Consider the following 21,785-nt stretch of genomic DNA (forward strand, 5'->3'; position numbering starts at 1 on the left):
ACAATCTCACCTCCTCCCCCTCTTCCAACCACCCTTCATTCCACCCTCCCCGTCTGAGCTGGGCGTTGTATCATCGGCCACTTGTGCTCCTCCTTCTTCTTAATGTCTGGATAATAGCGGGTGCAAAGTGAATTTGAACTTGCAGCCAGTGCTGAGAGGTGAAGGAGGACATCTGTTTGAGAGGAGCTGCACTTTCAGCGTTTTGGCTGAGACCCTTAAGAGTTTAACTTGGAAAAGCTGGCGGTTGAACACAGGCCAACTAGACTAAAGATTTGTAAGGTATGTATATGCATTTGTGTTCTCTGGTATCTCTTGTCTCTCTTTTGTATGTAAACCCTGAGGAAAAAAAGCTGAGATTTCCTCAAGATAATGTGCATGTTTGTGATTATTTTCTGGCATCCTGTTGGAGAGACCAATTTTTTGATGCCCCCACAGTGACAACCTGAAGCCTGAAGATAAAAACCCATTGATCACAGTGATGCTTGGGACCAGTTATGTCAGTTTGACCCACTGACAGCTTTACCAGATGATCACTGGGAGAGCTTTATCACTGCAGCTGGCTCAGAGCTGGTCCCGGATCAGCTGTTCTCCAGCATCTGTTCTCTCCTCCTTTTTTCTGTTCTTTTTAATCACTTTTTGCTTTATTGGCATGAATGTAAGATAAATGTTAAAACCAACAAACGACCCCCCTCAGTGTTGGAACAGTTGCAGGGAAATTAAAACCAAATCTAGTGAAACTATTTGTTTTGGAATTAAAGTTGTTAATTTCTTCTTTCTGAAGTCAGTTTTGAGTATTTTCAGTTACTGTTGTTGTAAAAGAAACCGTTTTTATTCATCAATGTTGAAAGTTTTGGAGAGTGATTTGCCCTAACTTTATACTCCACAGGTAATATAATTCATTTTGTTTGTGCATAGGCATTGGAGTCAAAAACTATAACTTAAACTTAGAAATACATTTGGTTAAATATTGAAATTAGTTGCTAAAAAGAACAAACGCCTAAAAAGCAAGGAAGTCAGGAGGGAACCTTTGCCTCTTACTTCAGACTGACAGAAAAGTTTTCTGTATTGAGTAACCTATATAGCTGATATAGAAGGTATTTTCAAAAATGTAAGTTATTTGACCTGCCAAAGTAAGTAATAATTTTTGTATAATGTCAAATATCAGGAGAATAGAAGCCTTGTTTACCCAGTGATAGTTTCTACTGGACAATGCTACACTAAAACCTTGGGTATTAATACAGTTCAGGTAATTTAAAACTTCCAGCTCTAACATATAAGAGTTTTTTCTATTGTCAGTGTTTACATCTCCATCAGTGGGGTTTCAAAGATTTGAGGTACCTGAAGAAGATACTGTTCTTGATTGAAAAAAAATTAGTTAAAAGGTTTTATGAAAGAAGCCACTTTGATTTTTTTTTTTGCACAACAAAAGAAAATTCTGCTTTCAAATTGTGGTATTTCAATTATAAAGTGTCAATAACAGGGTTGGGGACAATACATAGATCAGGAAAAAATGATTATTCTTATTTGTGCAGCATGAGAATTGCAGTGCCAAATATTCACATTTTATTGTACTGAAAGTAAACCCTTTACCTGGACTTTCTTGCTTTTAGTTTCACTACTTCATGTTTTTTTGGGGGGGTCCACTGAAGACATTAATTAAAGGTGTTTCAGCAGTCTAAAAACAAAACAACATTTAGCATCAAAATAATGGCAAACAGCAGTGAAAATGAAATCACCTGTAAAAGACTGATATGATCCAGCTCTTTAATCTCTTCTCCTCATTTTGTAAATTGCCATTCAAACCAACCAGAAAAAAAAAATCATCTCAGGTGTGTTTTCATCTGCTACCAAGGGCAAGGTCTTGTTGTTTACTTAAAGGGGGCTAAACTTAAAACTTGTACTACAACCAGCCTACAAGGACAGTGGTTCTCTTCCAACTTCAACTTCCAGGTTCCCATAGTCTAGTAATTTGTTAAAAAAAAGAATAAAGGGAGAAAAAAAGAGAACAAAAAGTCGTTCCTCATTTAATTTATCCAGAGTCATGTGTTTTTGACAAAAGCCTTCAGATTTTATAATTATGTCATAAAAAATGTTACTTTGTAAGGAGCCAAACTGCTCAAAAGTACATATATATATATATATTATTTAAGTCACATTTCCCCTCAAAGTAACAAATGAAACATTAAATTTTTTAACTTTAAAATTCTAAAGTTTAGCTGCAGTTGTATTTTCTTTGCTGAGTCATTAAACGAAACATCAGCAGAACGCCATTGATTGATCAACATGTAGACACAGGACTGAAAGCCAGAAGTTGAAGCCACAAAGAATGAGTGCCCCCTAGTGGCTGGCAGCAGTACAACTTTTAGGTCCTGCCCCTTCATGTAAACAAATGGGACAACTCCCTGCCTAAAAAATAAGAAGTCACTATTTTTTTTTCTGGTTCTGATTTTTTTTTTTTTTCAATTCACATAGCGTTCACTGAATATTCAAATAAGAATTTTAGAAATTTGTTTCAATTAGCTATTTGAGGCTTTCAAAAAGTGTCACCTTACACTGTGACAGACAGTGTCACAGCCTGTTAGTGAGTTGGGAGGATGTGAAGGTGGTACAGCCCCACATTCCGAGTGCACAGACTGTGGCACCAAAATTAAAACTTGGTAGCACCCTAAAAACAGATGTTTTGGGTAATGGATGTTAGTAGAGTTACTTTGTGTGTTATTGCTTTACTTATTGGGGCATTACATTTGCACTCAGAAGATAAAATTTCTAATTTCCAGGACAGAAAAATCATCTGTAACGCCCCAAAAAGTCAGAATTTCGACTCTGAGGTCTGAGGTTATTGACCAATCTTGACCACAAAATCTATAATAGCTACATTAAAATATATATATTTGAATTTTTTTCACTTCTATTAATTTTTTTTTCCATTAAATCAGTTGCAGAAAGTACTGTACAACTTCTGTTAGGAAACATGTTGCTACAGGGTTTGAATGGAGACAAACATGAACAAACCCTACTAATTTTCTGCCTTGCAACTGAAACACAGTTAGGCTGGCTGTCGTCATTCCCAGATCCAAGTTTGGACTTCTTGAGAAAACGCAGCATTAGGTTATCACTTGAACTAATTTTAGGTGATTTTGTTGCTCAGCTGCATTCATATCACACATTTCTGATACTGTATAAGTTTACTGTCATTTAATGTAATAATAAAGATTTAAATAAATGTTTTCAAGTATGAATTATTTATACATTTTTATTGGATCAAATTGAAGTTTATATATTTTATTTAATTATAATAAGATGAAATCAGCCTATGGTGAATAAAACTGGATGTATGTAATTGAATTTGATCTGGATCTGATTACGTTTTTGTGTAGCACCCTAAGATCGCTTTAGTTGTGAATGGGTAAACTAAATTAAACATATTGATACTGTACAGTATTATGTACTTAACAGTATAATATGAAGCTTGGTTTGGACAATCAGTTACCTAAATACCTAAGATACATAGAAAAAGACTGCATATGACTAACTTTGTTGTTTTGTTGATTTTCTCTCCCAGATTGTGCAGAGATGATAAGATACATCCTCATACACCTGCTCTGGCTTGTGTGTTTCTGTTCGGCTCGCCCTCAACCAGGTGAGTCGAGTCCAGTAAGAACTGATTCAATCACAGCCTGCGTCTAAACTCAGTCACCCTCTCGCCTGCTCCTCCTCTGACATAAATGTGTGGTGGATCTGCAGGTGCCAGACTGACAAAGTGGAAACTCATTAGTCTAAGGCTCAGTTCTTGTTTCCTGCTCAGTAGACATGTACAAGTGAAGGAAAAAGGACAAAACAAGAATTACAGATAGACCAAACCACACCGTATCTCAAGTTTTAGTGCCATGATGTAAAAAAAAAACATCCGGGAAGAAAGCAAGCTGCTGTGCGTTGCAGGAATTTATGGTGTAGTTTGTGCTGCAGCAGTAGCAACAGCACATGCTTCCCCTAACATCGGTTTCTTCTCTCTATGGTGTCCCAGCTGACAAAATTTAACACATCCAGCAGAGATGCAGCTGCTATGCAAACGCACGTTGCACAGCCAATTTGTGAAAATCACACTCTGTTTTTTGTGCGGTTAGTTTGCAAAACTTTTATTCGAGGCATAAGGCGTAATTTTGGTGCCCCCTTCTGCCAACATTGTACCCAGATCCAAGTTCTGACTTGGATTAACTGCCTCGGATGCTTTCTGTCAGATGGAGAGCTCCTGTGGAAGTGTCAAAGTATAACTTAATCACTCTAAATTTATGGACACTAAACCGAGAAGGCTTTAAAATGGGCATGCCCGATAGTTTTTGGAAAGAAAGTCGTTGCACGACATTTTTGAGAACCCTTGCGAAAATTTCAAGATATTTTAGAGAGTTCCTCACAAATGTCGTTTGCAAACTTGTCTACAACAGTTGCAGCTCAATTAGATTCTACTTGAAGTTGTCAAATCCCATGTATTTCTTTTGGATTGGGGTCCAAAAGCAATGTATCACATTTGGTTTGGATGAGTTGACGCATTTTGGCATTATGACCTCACTTGCTCTTTGTGTGTTTGGTTACCAATTTCAACTGAGTATCAAGTACAAAAGAATTTTAAAAAAAGCCAAAACTATATAATTTCTATTGTATGGTTTGAAGATTATGAACCGATTTTGGTAAAGATTGAAAATATACTATACTATAATGGAAAAGTTAGAGTTGGTTTGAATCTTGAAGTACCGCCAAGACTCAAGGGTAGATGTCACCTTTTAACTATGGTGCTATAGTCCCTAAGATGGCCCCATTTTTGTAAACGCTCATTGACTATAAAAAAAAAACGAGTGGACGCAGGCAACATAACAACATCCCCGATAGTTTTAATGTGTGAAGCTCAGCATTTGTCTCACTCATTGAAACAGAAGTGAATATATTTGAACAAGATGGTGATACTGCAGAGTGAAACAAAAGAATACATTTCTGCAGAATGTTTTGAGTTACCAGTCTGTGACACACACTCATGCAGCCTCTTGTTCTCCAGCTTCTTCTCACATGCCGGTGAAGGTACAGAAGATCAGGCAGGCAGCCCGGTCTCTGGCCAGCAACGTGGTGCTGCCCTGCCGCTTCTCCATTATGTCAGATTCTCCCAGCAGCCCCACAGACACTCCAACACCCGCGCCTGGTCACGGTCTGAGTCCCGATGAGCAGGTCAGGATCAAGTGGGTGAAGGTGGAGAACTGGGAGAAGCCGGAGGAGTCGCGGGAGACGGTGGTGGTGGTGTCTCATCATGGGATGGTGAAGGTGGGGCCGCGGTTCATGGACCGGGTGTCTGTATCCAGCCGCCCGCTGTCGGTTGGAGACGCTTCTCTGACGATTATGAGGGTCAGGGCGAGTGACGCAGGGCTGTACCGCTGCGAGGTGGCGTACGGGATAGAGGACACCCAGGACACCATCCACCTCAGTGTCTCCGGTGAGTAAAACAGGCCTACTTACCCTTTACAGGCCAATTAACACTCTGTGTCAGGAGTCTACAAACTTAGTGACTGCATCCAGATGTGCACCACTGGCAGCAACTTCAAAGCTAAAGGTGTCAACAAGTGTCAAGCAAAACTTCTCCACATGCTCTTTTCTTTAAAGGCTCCTGCTCCAGTGAGATGTGCTCTGAATTTTGTTACTGTCAGTTCTTTAATTCATCTGCCTAAAATCTTCTGTTTAAGGCAGCATATCTGAAGCCGGTCCAGCAATAACCTACATCAGTTTGATGTGGAGGTTTGAAGCCAAATGGGCAAAACACTCTGTCTTTTGTTCAACCAGAGACACATTATAAGAAAATGACTTTCATAGGTTAGATTCTATTTTTTTTTTTTTTTTTTTTTTTAGAAATGTCATCTTTTACAAAGCAAGACCACACCAAAGGCATCTCGAAGAAGACACCACTGCTGAGCATTTCAAAGTACTCATCTGTAGTCCAGGCTTTTCTTCCTTTACTTTTTGCTGCCATCATGAAAGACATTTTGGTTAAACGTCTGTTTAGTGGCTAGTTTTGCATGAACAAAGAAAGCATTGCAGTTTTTCTGACCAAACAGCTGAATGTGTTTGGGTCCTAAAGGCTTTTATACACAACAAGCCAACCAATGATTAGCAACTGAAAACATCTGTGAGCATTACCTTGGTTTTTCAGCCTCAGCACTGTTGGAGACTTCTCGACAAAGGCCCTTTTTGTTTTTAACTGATTCTACAGCTTTTAGTGAAAGACTTCCAAATAGAGGTAGACTGATTAATCAACCAACTAATTAATCAGCCAGTATCTGGCACTTTTAAACATTAGCATAATGTGACTTATTTATGCTACTTCTAGTGTGCAAAGCCTCAGCAACTAAGATAAGCATACATGTGCTAAATAATAATAAATGTGATATGATACTTAAAATGTAAACACAGATTTTTGAATAGCTTCGTAGGTTTATTGTTAGTGTGTTCCATTTGTACTCAGTCTGATTTTCCAAGTCAAAAAAATCAACTGAATGACCCCTGTAGTCAGTATCTTATCTTGGAAGGACAGAGAAAACCAACCTCAAAATTTAAAATGGCTGCCTCGTGCATGAAACGTGATGATAGCTGTAATAATAGACTTTTTTTATTTTAACTCTTGTCAGCTTGTTTCTGAATGAAATAGTTACACACACACACAGTACTACATCTATTAGAAAGCATGCAGATAAATGCATTGTTATTGGCTTGTATTGCTAATAGTAGATAGCCTGGCTACTGAGCACAATTATTTGCAAATTCTACTGATTTTGTTGAGTTGCAATTTGAACATGTTGAAGTTAAATGGCATAAATCCCAGATCCAAGTTCTGATTTTTGAGGTGAATGGAACGCTGTACAAGTATGCAGTCTTCTAGTCTTGCCTATAATACAATGTACAAATAATAATACACTGCCGCCTTGTGGGCTGGAGGGTTAAAGTCTCTATTTTTTTCCCTCCAGCCTTTCAGCTGTAGAGTTGATGGTGTATTCGGGATCTTTGTTCTGTTTCATAATCCAGTTTAAGCCAAGTTTCAGCGCTCAAACAGATGGCCCCACATTTGACTTTGAAATATTTTGGAATACTGTAGAGTTCAGAGTCGACTCAATCGCAGAGAATGCAACTTTGCAACTTTTTAGAGAGAAGAGGCTTTCTCCTGGCAATCTTTTCAAGCAAAGCACCCCCGCCCCTGCCCCCCTCCACTTGTAGTCATGAACTTTAACATTTAGCATGCTAACTGGGTCCTGGAGAGAATGACATGTAGAATCAAATATGTCTTGCTATTTGTCTGAGCATGATGCAGTCTGACCTCAGGGTGAATTTGCTGGGATATTCACAAAAGGGAAACTGTCTTGTATGTTTTCCACTTGTAAATAATCTTTCTCTCTATTCTCTCAATTGAATAATAGACTCTTTTAATCCTTCTCCAATTGATAAGCAGCTTCCACAAGGTCATTGCTGATGTCTTTCTCCCTTGACATTGTGTTAACACACACCTGTCTGCTCCAGAGCTGCAAACTGCAAAAACTCCTGCTTTTATAGAGAGGTGATCCAACTGATTGTGATCAGTTAATCAATTTCCAGTGCAAGCAGTAAAGATTATCTTAAATGAATTCATGAAAAGGGACGTTCGGTTATTTTTTTAAATACCAAACTAATCTGCATCTAATAGTTTTGCTTCAACCCCGTCTTAGTGTGGCTGGAGAACAAACTGCACACTAGGCTTTATTTGGAAACCAAATATATCTAGGACCCATCGACTGCATTTCAACTCATGGAAACAATTCCTCCAGCATCTGAGTCGAGTCCCAGACATTAACACAGATTCCACATTATTGCTGAACAGATCTCTTTGTCGCACACGTCCACACAAAGGTTCTCCCTATGAGTGACACACAACTCTCCATTTAACAGCTCGGGCATCCTTTCACAGCTTCCTGCTGCTCTGCCAGGATTTCCCCACACATGGGGACTGATCCTTCAGACCTAATGACACAAGACCACAGTGATGTATAGTCCTGAGCTGACAGCTGAAATGGCTCACTGGTTCATGTTTCTGTCAGTGCTGTTATGCATCTCTGCAGCGATCAGTTTCTGTCAGCTGTAAATCTATCTGCTGTCATTATAAATCTCTCTGGATGATACATTGCCTCTGACATGTGGATTCTTTTTCGTTGTCTTTTGTTTTTTCTCACGTTGGTAAATGGTCACGGTCAATGACCCACACACATATGGAACCTTTTAACCTCTCCAGGTTCTGCAAAGTGTTTTACATTGTTTATCATTCTCACCCATACAGTGTTTACATTCTATATACAGCACTTTTTTGTACTCACTCCTACACTGCTAAACATTTTTTTGGGGGGCTGTATGCTGATAGAATCTTGATGTTCATTAGGACCTCTGGTAGTCATCGGATGGCTCTAACTCAGTTAATTGTACAGATATTCAGCTAAAATCTGAAGTGGTAGTAACTGAGAGTCATTAAGAACCCATACTCTGAGTATGACATCTCACAATATTTACTGAGATAACTTTATTTACAAAGGGTTGTCTCAAACAGCTACAACTCTGTCCCCTTCTCATCAGAAGAGGAGCTCCGTTTAAAACTCTGTTGTGTTTTGTTTTTTGATGCCTGTTGATAGAAAGATGCTGCAGGCCATGTTTGCCCTCCTGACAGCTGCTGATCTCTCTTTAGGTGTGGTGTTCCACTACAGAGCCAACAGCAGCCGGTACTCTTTGGACTTCAACACAGCCTCAGAGGCGTGTCGCTCTGTGCACGCCTCCATGGCGACACCTGATCAGCTGACCGCTGCTTTCGAGGACGGCTTCGACCAGTGCGATGCAGGTTGGCTCGCCGACAAGACAGTCAGGTGTGAACATTTCTGCTTCTCAATCTCTATCTTGTTACACATAACATTCAATTTACATTACAAATAAAGCAGGTTTTTATAAGATCTAGAAAAAAGATGCAAATATGATACCTCTTCAATCATTAGAATAAAAACATTGTTTTAGTTTGTAGCCCATGATGAAGCATATTAAAGAGTAAGGTATAAGGTATGTTTTAACTTTACTGTTCTTTTGATTTATTCCTTAATTTTTCCAGATATCCAATCACTGTTCCTCGTCCAGGCTGTGCAGGTGATATGTTACACCGACCAGGTGTGAGATCGTATGGCATCCGTGACCCTGCAGAGAAATATGACGTGTACTGCTTTGTGGATAAACTGAACGGTAAACCCAAATTGTTTGCGCTTTATGTTTTCTGTACAGCATTGGTTGTAAATTTCAGTACTTTCAACACATTATTCACTAAATTTGTTTATTTCTATAATTCAGAGACTTTTGTTCTGACTTTGCAGACACTTTTTTTAGTGTCTGTACATCATGACGGGGCTTAACTTTAGCAAAGATTTTGGAAACAGAGGAAAACAACACATGGCTCTAAAATGAGAAAAATACATTATTAAGCAAATTCATCTGAATATAGTCCAGTTTTTCTTGACTTGGCGGGTCCTTCTCCTATGTCTGCAGGCGAGGTCTTCTATCCTCCCTCCATCAGTGGTAAACTCACCTGGCAGGAGGCGAAGGAGGAGTGTGAGCAACACGATGCTGTGTTGGCGTCGCCCGGTCATCTGTTTGCGGCCTGGAGGGCAGGGCTGAACCGCTGCGACTATGGCTGGCTGTCCGATGGTAGTGTCCGGTACCCCATCACCGTCCCCATGCCTCAGTGTGGAGGAGGCATGCTGGGGGTCCGCACGCTCTACAAGTACAAAAACCAAACTGGCTACCCCAACCCAATGGACAAGCATGGGGCATTCTGCTTCAAAGGTAACAACTAAACATATCAAATATCTTACTGAGAATACAGTGTCTTGCTCTACTGAACAACAATTTCTGGTTTACTTATTCTTGAGTTCACACTTTTCCAATCACTTTACAATTGGATGCCAGGAATAAGTTGGAAGGGTGCTCCACATGGTCTGTGACCAGCACTGAAGGTGACAGTGATGCTTCTGTTGTCACATTAATGGTGCACATCATCACTGCAAATACGGAAAACAGTGTTTAAGAGGAAAAAGACAACTGCATTACAAGCACTGACTTATTGTAGATCAGATTGGTAGCCTAAGTAAGGATATAACTTAGTTCTAATTTTGTCATTTTTACAGTTTATCTAAACATACATACTCCAGAGTTATTTCTTTTTAATAATTTCTCAAAAATTACAAATAAAAAAACAAAATTATGCTTCTTTAGGATATAAAACAATCAAAGCAAAGTGAAGCATGGTGGTACCAGCATGATGCGATGGGGATGTGCCACATCAGCTAGGACTGGGAAACTGATCAGAGTTGAAGCAAAGACGGATGGAACAAAATATGGAGAATTTTTTTGAGAAACCCGTTTGAATCTTCCAGAAATTTGAAACCGGGTAAAAGGCTCACCATCCAGTCGGACAGTGACCTTAAACACGCTTCTAAAGCAACACTCCAGTGGTTTAAGGAGAAACAAAATTCCAAGGGGGTAAATACCTTTGCAACCCACAGTCAAAATATTTTGAAACTGCAGAGATACTGTAAGTCATTCTTCTCCAAAATGTCCAGATGCTCACTGAAAAACTGTAGCTCGCTAAATAAACTCTGAGGTGTGTTGCAGCACAAACAAGCCACAGACTGCAGCCACTAAAATGTTGCAGGGCAAAAAGGCATGGCAACAGACAGGGATGGGGAAGAACAAACAGAATTTAACCTAAACAGGAGAAGAATAACATCCCACTGCCCTGTTATGGTGGAGCATGCCTTTTATGAGGGGGGAAAACCCAGCACAGGCACTATAACACAGATAGAGAACAGCTGGATCCTGCCCAAACAACACTGACAGACAGATGGAGGAAGTGGAAAAGAGGGAGCATTTTCCTGTAGGTAACAACATTATTTTAAAGAATCGTTAACAAAAGGGTCAGCTCTTCCTAGCGAAAACTACACATTACACCCAATATAACTGTAGACAGTCACGAGTCTGGCAGAGCAGAGGTGCTTTCTGAACATTGTGGGATGTTTGCTGCCAAGCTTTAAGAGAGGTGGCAGAGCAGCAGGAGCAAAAGTAAAGTGAAGGATCCCGGTTCAGCCAGATGTCTGCTGCTCGCCAAACACATGACATCATAGCTCGGCTGGGCTCAACATGCAGTCCATGTAAGTATTAATAACCCAATATAGAAATACTGTGCTGTCTTCCTGCATTAAACCTACACTGCCATTCATTTTTTTACTTTATTTTTACATAAATAAAAAGTAAAAAAATCCTGTGTTATTATCATTTAGGTCATACAAGGTGGGTGTAATGGTCCAAACTGGATTAGGTGTACCTAAGGTTTCGGAGTGTTTTTAAAGTCTAAGACACTGTCCGAAATTTAGTAATGTATGTTTTCTTATTACCTTCCAAAAGTTTCCAAATTTATGCTTTTTTTCAAATCATATTTTAAACAGTAATTGTTTATTTTTCAATAAGGCTACATGGAAGCATTTTTTTAGTATTTGGATTGCTAACTAGACAAAAAATAGAGCTTTAAAACCAAAAATACAATGTGGAAAAACCTGTATTGACCATTTTTACTCTTTGTCATTGTTGTCTAAATATGTATAAATAAAAAAAAACAATTATTAAAATAATTTTAAAAATTAATTTGTTTAAAATATGCAATAATTAAGGGTAGGGCAGCATGGCAGACCAGTGGTCCAGTTCCCTGACTCGTTTGGTTATACTGGGTGTGGGTGATCGTTCAGTCTGAATTAGTTAGTGATTTTTAGGTTTATCTTTTTGTTTTTGTGAAACTATTTTCTATGAATTATTTTGTGTGCTCGTGTAGTTTTAGTTTTATGTATTTTTCAAATTGTAATTTGTTCTCATTAAAAAGCACATTGGGTTACTTTCGTTAAGTTACATGATAACTAGAAACAGGACTAGAAACTGGAAGTTGAAGCTGAAAAGGATGAGTGCCCCTCTAGTGGCTGGCTGAAGAACAATATTTAGGTCATGCTATTATAAGTAAGCAAATGGGACAGTTTTTCAACTAAAAAAAAAAAATACACCTCAGATCATATATTTCAGGTGTTGATTCACATAGTTCTTACCTTACTGCTGGTTCAAATATAATTTTTTTTAAATATGTTAAGTTCCAGTTAGTAATTAGAGAATTTAAAAGTCTCATGTTATGCTGTAATTGACAATGTGACAGCCTGTTAGCAACTTGGGAAGATGTGCAGATGGAACTTTTGTACTGATGGTGCAGCCCGCTAAGTGTGCAGACTCTGATTCCAAAAATACAAAATTGCAGCGGCCGAAAGCCTGAGATCTTGGCCTCAATTTTGGACAATGAAAGTTCATTGTGTTATTTCATGATAAACCTTTTTAACTTGAAACTTTAGGACTTGGGGAAATATGCTAAGTATACAGTAAATCAGTAACTGTGTTTCTTTTTTATGTGAGTGTGTTCCTAATTTCTATGCCTTCAAATTTACACTTTTTTTAAAATTAAGTGATCAGGATTGAATTGAATGGGTCAGAACTGTTGCCTCACAACATGGAGGTCCTGGGTTCAAATATGGCTGCTGCCTTTCTGTGTAGAGTTTGCATTTTCTCTCTATGATGAGAGGGTTTTTTTTTTCACAGTGCTCTTGGTTTCTCCCACAGTTTAAAACATGCATGTTAGATTAATTAGTAATTCCAAATTGACCTTAGTTGTGAGGGCATGCATCATAGGTGTCACAGATGATTAAAAAGTAATACAATCTTTAATGAGGCACTTTGTTTAAAGGTTTGTTAGCAATGTTTTTATACTTCAACTAGCAATAGTCAAGATCATGAGTCCCTTAAATTTTAATTGGTGGGTAAAAAGCTATAAAGTTTGGAAACCACTGCATTAGAGTATTGCGTCAGTGATTTTCAAAGCCAGTTCCTTGTTCCTAAGTTACTCATACAGTATATGAAATACTCAAACAGTCACAAAGGCAGTTTTGTGTTCATCACAATATAAAAATGTTGTCAGGTGGTTTAAAAAATGCCAATAGTGTGTTAACAGAAATTCAGTCTTAACAGTTCAGTGAGATGACTTGGACAAAAAACATGTCCAAAGCAGCTAGCTAATAGGAGCCTCTCTTCGTTATGTCTCTCAAAACGAGTCACTGCTGTGACTGTTTTCCTTTTGACGGCAGTCTCCAATCCGGAAATGGTTTCATTCTTCACAGTTGACTTCATCTTACCCAAAATCCAAGCTGCTACATTACCTTTTATAGCCTGCTGGAAGCTAACGACAGCCTGATAGCTGCAGGATTAGCGTTTTTCAGATAGCGCAGGTTTCTTCCGAATGACTCATGATGATGCTGATTCATTCTGTAAACATCATTTTCATTGATTTGACTGTTGTTCCTTTGACCAGACTGTTTTTTGAGTAGATTAGCTTTGAATTCTAAAGCCAATTGATGACAAATTACATATAATTTTCCAAAGCAGACCAGACTGAATTTTTCCACCTTAGGCAGTGAATAAGAACAACATATGTCACAGTCATGTTGTCATTCTTGAAAATAAAATCATTCAAAACTCACTTGCATTTGTCATTTATCCTTTGGTTTGTGCCAAACCTGAGCAGAAAAAACAATGTTTGTGAATGGTTTATGGTTCTCATATGGATAATTTACCTTTCAATCATCCAACTTCTTCACTGTTCTTTTGTCTTACAGCTAAACTACCAGAACCAACCACTGTTAGCCCACAGACAAGTCCTCTTTTGAAAAAACCTGACATCTCCAGAGACACTCCAATATCTTTCACCCCTGAGAGAGCTGAACTTCAAACCCGATCACCAGAACCTACCCCATATTCCCCAACAGAGAGACCACAAGCAGAGCTCACTTCTCCTCACACTGGCACCTTTTATGACGATACTATAGACTATAATGACTTAGACAAGTTAGAATCTATGCCAAATATAAGCCACTTTTCAGACCTCCCTCCTTTAGCAAGACCCCACCCTCAACCTGTACTCCCGGTTGACAAAGATGTCAGCGCCAGACCACCTGGAAGAGAAGAAGTGACCCCAGAAACCAGACTGGGCGGGCCTCCAGAGATCACCACGGGTATGAAAACCTCACCACTGGAAGCAATGTTGAGCCCTTCATCCTCTCCAAAGATTATCACACCAGAGGCAGGCCTCCCATCCGCCACCATAGAAGTGAAGGACCAAACGGCACTAGTTTTCAAAGATGGAGTCTCTCCTGGAACTACGTTGCTTATTGACGATGGGAAGGCTGTGTCTGTGGGGGAAGAGTCATCAGCCGACAAACGTCTCCACATCATAGTGGTCAGTGGATCAAAAGTGAATGAGTCAGGTGAGTCAAGTCAGCAGCAGGAGCTTCACTGATGTAGGCAAGTTCGGCTGGTTAAGTCCTAGTTCAGAGCATTAGGTGTTATCAGTGTTAATATACTTTGAGTACTGTTCTGACTAAAATTAATGTGGGAATAATTTCTATTTCTTGTGGTTTGGTAGACTTGTAGTGTCAGCATTTTCAATTTCTTTTGGCTCATAAATTAAGTGATCTGAAGGTCTTAAAAGTCAAGAAAACCAAATAATTCAGTTGAATTATTTCATATATATAGGTTTCAATAAAGAGCTCAGAGGTTATGTATTGTGTAGTAAAGATTTTCATGATCTGGAACATTTTTTAGATTTCTGAATATTTTTTAGATGTGGCAGTGAAATAGTAACAAGAATTTTCAGGTACTGAGATGATGCTTGGGCAGCCATTTCTTCTGTTTTCTTGTATTTGGTTGATTCTTTTTGGTTTATCTTGATGTTTAATTAGGTTCATTTAGGTTTATTTAAGGATCACAACAACATTTAAATGAAACTTCTTTTTGTGCCTGATAGCATTTATTTGGCACCTTATCTTTTTTGGAACTGTCCTATTCTGCCCTATTTGTCCTTATTTCCATAAAAGTTAAACTTGAAATCATTCTATATTGACTATACAGGCTGGCCGGATGCTACTTTACTTTATCTCAGTGCTGAAATTCCCATGCCCTGCCTCTAGGTGGCGAGAACATCTACATTGACAACCTACCAAAATACAAAAAGAGAACATTCTTAGCTTGGCTAAAAATTCTCTCAAAACTCCTTTTAAAAACTGTTTAATTTATTTTCAGTTATTAACAATTTCAACACATGACAATTCATTGTTGCTTTGGTTTCTAGGGCGTGATGCTAATGGTCATCTTTTGTGTTGATTTTTAATGCAAAGGTCAAAACAGCAATACGGATGTAAGCTGTGAGACAGAACATCCAGCTGTGTTCAGGCCAGTCCTCAGATTATAATTTCTAATGATGTTTCTAATCAGTGTTCTGTTCTCTTACCTCCAGTGAACTACAGATCATGTCGATATTTCCACGTACAAATGGTGTAAACTACCCTCCTTCTGCATTTTTTGCAAGCTTATTTTTTTGTGTTCTGGCCGCCACTGTTTAGATCTGTCATCAAGAACATTTGTCTTTGTGTGTTTTTAGTTTGTGCTGTCAGGGACTTCACAGTAATCTCATGCAGCTGATTTAGCTTTGTTTGTTATTTGAGTCGGAAGCGACAAAGCATTAGTGACCTTTGTGAACCATGAAACACACACACAGGATCTACAGAGGCAGATGTGGAAATGTTAAAGTTGGTCATGTCATCGCTGGCAGTTATGTAGATACATGTATGCTCTAAACAGATCAGCAAAGCACCAAAGCAAATGACTCTTTTCCTTCACTTTTCTGTCTTTCTCATACATCTAAATACAAATTGCTGGTTTGATAGTATGCTTAGCCTCAGTTGTGTTCTGTAAGGTGCTCTTAAAGGCTGGGTATTCAATTTTGACAATGAAATGGTCATAAAAAAATCTTCAGAGCATCACAGAACACAGAAATATCCTTATCCCTCTTTCTTCACATTCAACTACTCAAGTTGGGTTACCACCATTAATGGGGTACGTAGGAGTCATTCATTGATCATTTCACAAACACTAGGCCAATAAATGACAAAAGAGTGCAGCTCCAATAAATGCTTGTTCCAGCAACACAACTTCTTGACACTAAGGACAGAGTTGTGTCGCTTAGCGTTGCACCGTAGAGCATCGACACACAGCCATCCATCACAGATGTCTGGGGAGCGTTAACAAAGATAAAGGAGGCTGTTGTTTTGGCATGTATTCATGCAGGTGTATTCTGACCTTCGGTGGTTCTCTAAGGTCACACGGTACACTTTTATTAGCATTTCATAGCTTGTTTTTTTACCCCCCCCCCCCAAGATATATTCTCACTGCCAACTCATCACAGACTGGCACTTAGTCATGAGCCTTTTATGTCAGTTTTAAGTGCTTTGGGCATCCCTTTACTGTCACTTTCCTGCTCACTGAGCTGTGCCAAAAGGAAACTCTGACAGGAAACATAAGGCAACAGGGTTTCCTCAAAAACAAAGAAAAATCTAAGCAATGTGAGGAAACAGAAAGGGATGCAGATGATAGACATGCACCTGACAATTTTTGAGTTGGAACTGCTGTCTTTTTTTAAGTCCCGGTTTTTGTTGCAGCACTGCTTTTATATCAACTGAATTTTAACATGTTGCTAAGGTTAATAAGACATCAGGGTAATGCAGTCAGTTACGCAATAAAATACAAATTTATCATTGAAAGCTTCAGCAACAATTTTTATGTTGCTATTAATTCATTTTAGATCCTGTTTTGTTTTTTGTTTTTTTTAAAAGAATCTGTTGTAAAATGTTGGTTGGTGTCTGATCAGGCCATTAGTGCCAGCTTATTAAGGTAAGTTGATTTTACTTTAGTTCCCACAACAAAGTTCCCATATGCACCATAAAGTCTTAATGAGGAGACACAAGCATGCATTGTTTCAGAGCAGCCGCTGGCAGCGACTGACCTAAATCATAACAAACAGAGGCCTCCAAACTGTTTACCATCCAAATATGCTCTCTGGCTCCTTTTAATCAATATCAGAAATGAGCTGCTGTGGAGCAAAAACTCACATCCCTTATTTAGGGAGCAGCACCACAGTGCTGAAGGACTTGATTTAAACTGGAAAAATTCCTATTCGAATGAATAAATCCAAGTAGAGAAACTTTGTTTTTTTTTCTTGCTAAAGCTTACTGGCAAATGTTAAAAAATTAGGTTTTAGTCAACACACATTTCATAAACATCTGACGAATGAAAATGTTTTCTTTTATGTGCCTCAAAATTGTAAAACCAAGGCTTTTTAAGATGTATTAAAAAAATTTTAAGATTGTCATGAAGCGGAGACAAACTATAGCTGTTGCATAACTGCAATGCAAATAAAAGTGGAGCATTTTGAACATTCATGTCCAACTTTGTCAAAAGTGGTAAACAACACTACGTGAAACTACATTCTGCACACGATACAAACACATGGCTGAGGAAGACGAGGGTGCAGGAACTAGGCTGACCTGCCTGCTAACCTGACCTGTTCCTAAACAAGAATATGTTTGTAGAAACTCAGACACAACAAATGTTCCAACATTGATGCTGTACTATTGCATCTCCTCATTTGATTTTAAATAAAGAATGAGTCAAAAATAACTCCTGAAACACTTTACGTTTTGATGCAAGAGTCTTTTCAATATTTTAAGTAAGAATGATAGCATTATAAAGTGGTAAAAGCTTTGTTGTCCTCTTTTTTAAATAACTTGCAGCAATAAAATGTATGAATTAGTGTATACTAGAAAATGCAAACAACTGACATCATAAAACATAAAATACAGTAACTACAATAACCTTAACCCCAGCAGTTAAAACAGCTTATGACTATTAACACTATTAGGAGCTAATTGACCAATATCATTCCTCTACCATATCTCCTTACCATGAAAAATTCATACCCACTCCAACCTTTTCATTACCATTAGACCCTAACCTAAAAACCAAACCCACTTCTCTACTGTAGCCTTAAACGAACCCAAATATGGAAGATGCCCTGAGTCCTGATCAGCCTCATCTGGGCTTTCCTTGAGTGATGGTGTCTAGTCAGAATGGCCAAAACAACCAATGATGTGAAACACTACTCAAAAAACGCTGAAGTCATTGAAGTTAACAACTGTAACTATATTTCAAACACTTTTTGACTCTTGAGCATAACAAAGAATGTGAGATCTTGAGTGACATTTGTCAGTCTTTGGTTTGTCTTTGACTACCTTCTTCAAATTGTTTTCATCATTGGACTGATTCAGGGGGAGCCTTTGTGACACAAACACGCCCCTAACCCTGATTTAGTTTTAAAAACAAGAAAAAATCTGTTTGTATTTCTATTTCTCACTGAAATAGAAATACACTAGGATGGCCACAGCACAATGTATGCAAACAAGGTAAGAATTTGTGCCACCATCTTGGTTTTTTGCTTCATGGCGTCCTTAGCTACCGCCAGTATGGCAGCAGACCTTAGAATTCTAAGGAAAAAAACTCAACTCAGCCAAGAAACCCAATGTTTTGCCCCTAATTTTTATGATTACCGGACCCTGCACTTCAAAGAAGGTGGTATTTCATCTCATAGGTGAGCGCCATCCTATAATAGCTCATAAATCATTGAAAATGTGACCTTTTTAGGTTTTGTCTCTCTTGCCCATTGTGTATTTCCTCAGCTGTCATAAAAAATGTGCCAAAACAAAAATATCTGTGCATTACCTATTTTATGGGTAAGGTATGTATGCTAAATAATAGTGAATTTTTGTATAAGCTAGACAAAAGGTAATGTGTAAATACTGACATAAGGGCCCAAATATTTCCAGAATTGTGAGGAAAAAGACTATATTATAAAAGTTGAAGTTGTTAGTCTAAGTGCAATTAACTATAGACACTGGTAGCAGAGCTCTGGTTAGACTAAATGGACATGTAAAGTACTTACAGTTGAACATCAGCTAACTGGTAGGAAGTGACAGCTTTTAAAGGTTCAGTTCATTTCGTTTTTAGGCCTAATGCTTGATCCATGAGTATGAATCGCTGACTGGTAATAAAATTCTCAATATGAGGTTGATGGTACAGGGACATTAGCGTATCAGCATGGCATTTTGCCATTGCTATAGTTTGACAGGGCTTGATGGGAGGCTCATTACATGATACTCTTGTCTCCAGCCTTCACAATATGAACAATATATGTTTATTTAAGTAAAATAAGGTTATGCTGTGCAGTTTTGGATTGATGACACAGCATACAGCATTAACAAGGCATTAAAAAGTGTGGTTTAAACATGTGAACAGTTCAGTGATAGGCAAAGCATCTAGCAAAATGGTGGCCACAAATCTTGCTAAGCTCTGTCAGTGGCCATTCCAGCATAGATTGATTTCAGTTGTTTTTTTGTTTGTTTGTTTGTTTTTTTTTAAACCTGTGTGTTAATTTTGTCTCCAGTGGACCTTGTCCTGGATTTGCTGAAACAGCCTATGAATGGCTCCACGTCTTTCTTTCCCGACATCAGTGGCCTCATGCAGGTGAACGGTGAAGCTGGCCTTGGGAGTGGAAAAGTTGAGCCCCTCCCATCAACTGATATCCACATTCCTACAGCAGTTAGCTTTGTCAACGGACACCATGAGGTACAGAGGAGTGTTAAATCAATTTCCGTTGATTCCAGCCCACATTTTGATCATTTAAGTTCTAAAACTAGTTTTAAAATATAATCTGTTGCTTTTCCTTACTTTAAAAAAACAAAACAAAACAAAACAAAACAAAACAAAAAAACGCTGATATACATTTCATGTGTAGAGGCAATTATTTTTCCTGATAACCGACACAGTCAACTAAACATCCCTGTAAAATCAATACATTAAATTTCATTAGAGGTTCTGAGACCACTGAAACAAAGGAAGATGGATGCGAAGCAGTATATTCTTGCTCCTAGCAAAGCAGAGAACCCAATTATTTTTGATTTTTGATTTGATTATTTTTCCACCTCTACTGTCATTTATTATCCATTTGAAGTCTATCATTCAACTTTTTCAGCCGTTTTAAGAACAGCTGAACTTTTGCATCTTTGCATCATCTATTTCAATCACCACCAAACAATGTTATTGCATACTGTCTCAAAATATTTGGTGGCAAAAATTGGTAAAAAAAACTAGTAACAAGTTTTTACTAGTTTAAATTATTCCAACAGCGTTTAGAAACCTTTGCGTCATCAATAATTCACTAAAGAGGGTGGGTGAAATGAATAGAAATGCTGTACTTACAAAAGTAAAACTTAGTTTATAATAAAGAATAAGCAAGTCTAAGCATGGATGTGTTCCTTATTCTCCTTATGCGCTCTGATCCATACAGATGAGTTATGAGACAGCCTATCCACAGGAGGCTCGAGGGGATCATTTTGAGACGGCCAAACCTGTCAAGCCGAAGGAGGAGGAAGTTCAAGATGATGCCACCACATACTCACCCATGTTCTCAATATCCACAACGCTATCAGATACAGTCATTCCTGGTGCTACCCCCATATATAAGGACATGGAGACTGGCACTCTATGGGAGGGTTCTGCAAATGGTACTCTTCTGACCCCAGCTACTAGTCTTTCAGGTGTGATGACTGATGAGACAGAGGTTGGAGGGACGGAGCCTTTGACTTTTATCCCAGATACATCGTCTCTGGAAACTTCCACACAGAGATTGATGGAAGATGTTGATGGATCTGCTTCTGGAGAAGTTGATGCCTCAGGGCAAGATGTTTACCAGCCAGATAAAGCCAGAATAAGCACCACACTGCCACCCCACTACTCCCCTGTTCACACCCAGAAGCCTCCACCTGCAGCAGGTATGAAAGTCACCGGGGAGGCTGTAGTGGGACAGACTGCAGATGGAGTTGCAGAGACTGGCTCAGGTGCAGAGCAGGTACCTGAAGAGGATGCCTCTGGAGGACAAGGTGGTCTAGTTGACCCACCTGTAGATGTCAGCGTCACTCTTTTACCAACTCACCAAATCACATCAGAAAAACAGAACAGAACCACAGAAATCCACATACTTGAACCCTTCACACGTCACTCCATTACTACCTCAGATGAGAGGAAAGTTTTAGATGATGCTACCAAGCTGACTAGCCCAACCTCTCACACAGGTTCTGCCAGTCAGTCCGAACAGTCCAAGGTAATCTCCTCGCAGAGTGTGGATCTGCCAACACCTTCAATCTCTTCACCCCTTAAGACTTTTGACCAGAGCTCCCAGCCTGACCCTCAGAGGGCTCTGAGCCCGGATCCTTCTGCCTCTGCTCTTCACACGGAGCAAGTTGTGGATGATGACAAAATAGACAAATCTGTTTTGGTGGAGTCATTACCGAAGACCCCGGTTGAAATTGGGGCTACAGAGCAACCAAAGACCAGCACTGGTTTAGTTCCTTCCGAAGAGGACAGCACTGTGGATGTCAAAGGTACAAGAGCTTGGTTGATGTGGGTTTGAGTGCCAGATATCTCTGTAACGCTGACCTGTTGCACTAAGTTAATGTTGCAACATATTTGGAGCAAAAGAGCTGGTGGTGCTAAGTTTTCCATCTTCACTGTGTGTGCAGGTCTTCCGTGCTCGATCAATGTGTGTCAGAATGGAGGCTCCTGCTATGAAAAAAGAGGCCAAAGCATTTGCGTTTGTGCACCTGGATTCATCGGACAACACTGTGACACAGGTACACAGTCACACAGAGCCGACCTCCTAACCGCTGTGCTGACAG

General features: G+C 39.0%; 1 protein-coding gene across 1 annotated transcript in view; it reads left to right on the plus strand.

Moving 5' to 3' along the window:
• The first annotated feature begins 121 nt into the window (after positions 1-121).
• vcanb (versican b) overlaps positions 122-21,785 on the plus strand; it is a 36,346-nt gene continuing 14,682 nt past the window's right edge. Inside the window, exons 1-10 of the mRNA XM_017407791.3 lie at positions 122-279; positions 3,563-3,640; positions 5,048-5,476; positions 8,735-8,909; positions 9,146-9,273; positions 9,574-9,870; positions 13,782-14,429; positions 19,496-19,677; positions 20,399-21,491; positions 21,630-21,740. Of these exons, the coding sequence (XP_017263280.1) occupies positions 3,574-3,640; positions 5,048-5,476; positions 8,735-8,909; positions 9,146-9,273; positions 9,574-9,870; positions 13,782-14,429; positions 19,496-19,677; positions 20,399-21,491; positions 21,630-21,740 (3,130 nt within the window). The 5' untranslated portion in view covers positions 122-279; positions 3,563-3,573. The remainder of the gene's footprint in view (positions 280-3,562; positions 3,641-5,047; positions 5,477-8,734; positions 8,910-9,145; positions 9,274-9,573; positions 9,871-13,781; positions 14,430-19,495; positions 19,678-20,398; positions 21,492-21,629; positions 21,741-21,785) is intronic.

This window comes from Kryptolebias marmoratus, linkage group LG14, assembly GCF_001649575.2.
Source record: "Kryptolebias marmoratus isolate JLee-2015 linkage group LG14, ASM164957v2, whole genome shotgun sequence".
In the NCBI taxonomy this organism is placed as follows: Eukaryota; Metazoa; Chordata; class Actinopteri; order Cyprinodontiformes; family Rivulidae; genus Kryptolebias; species Kryptolebias marmoratus.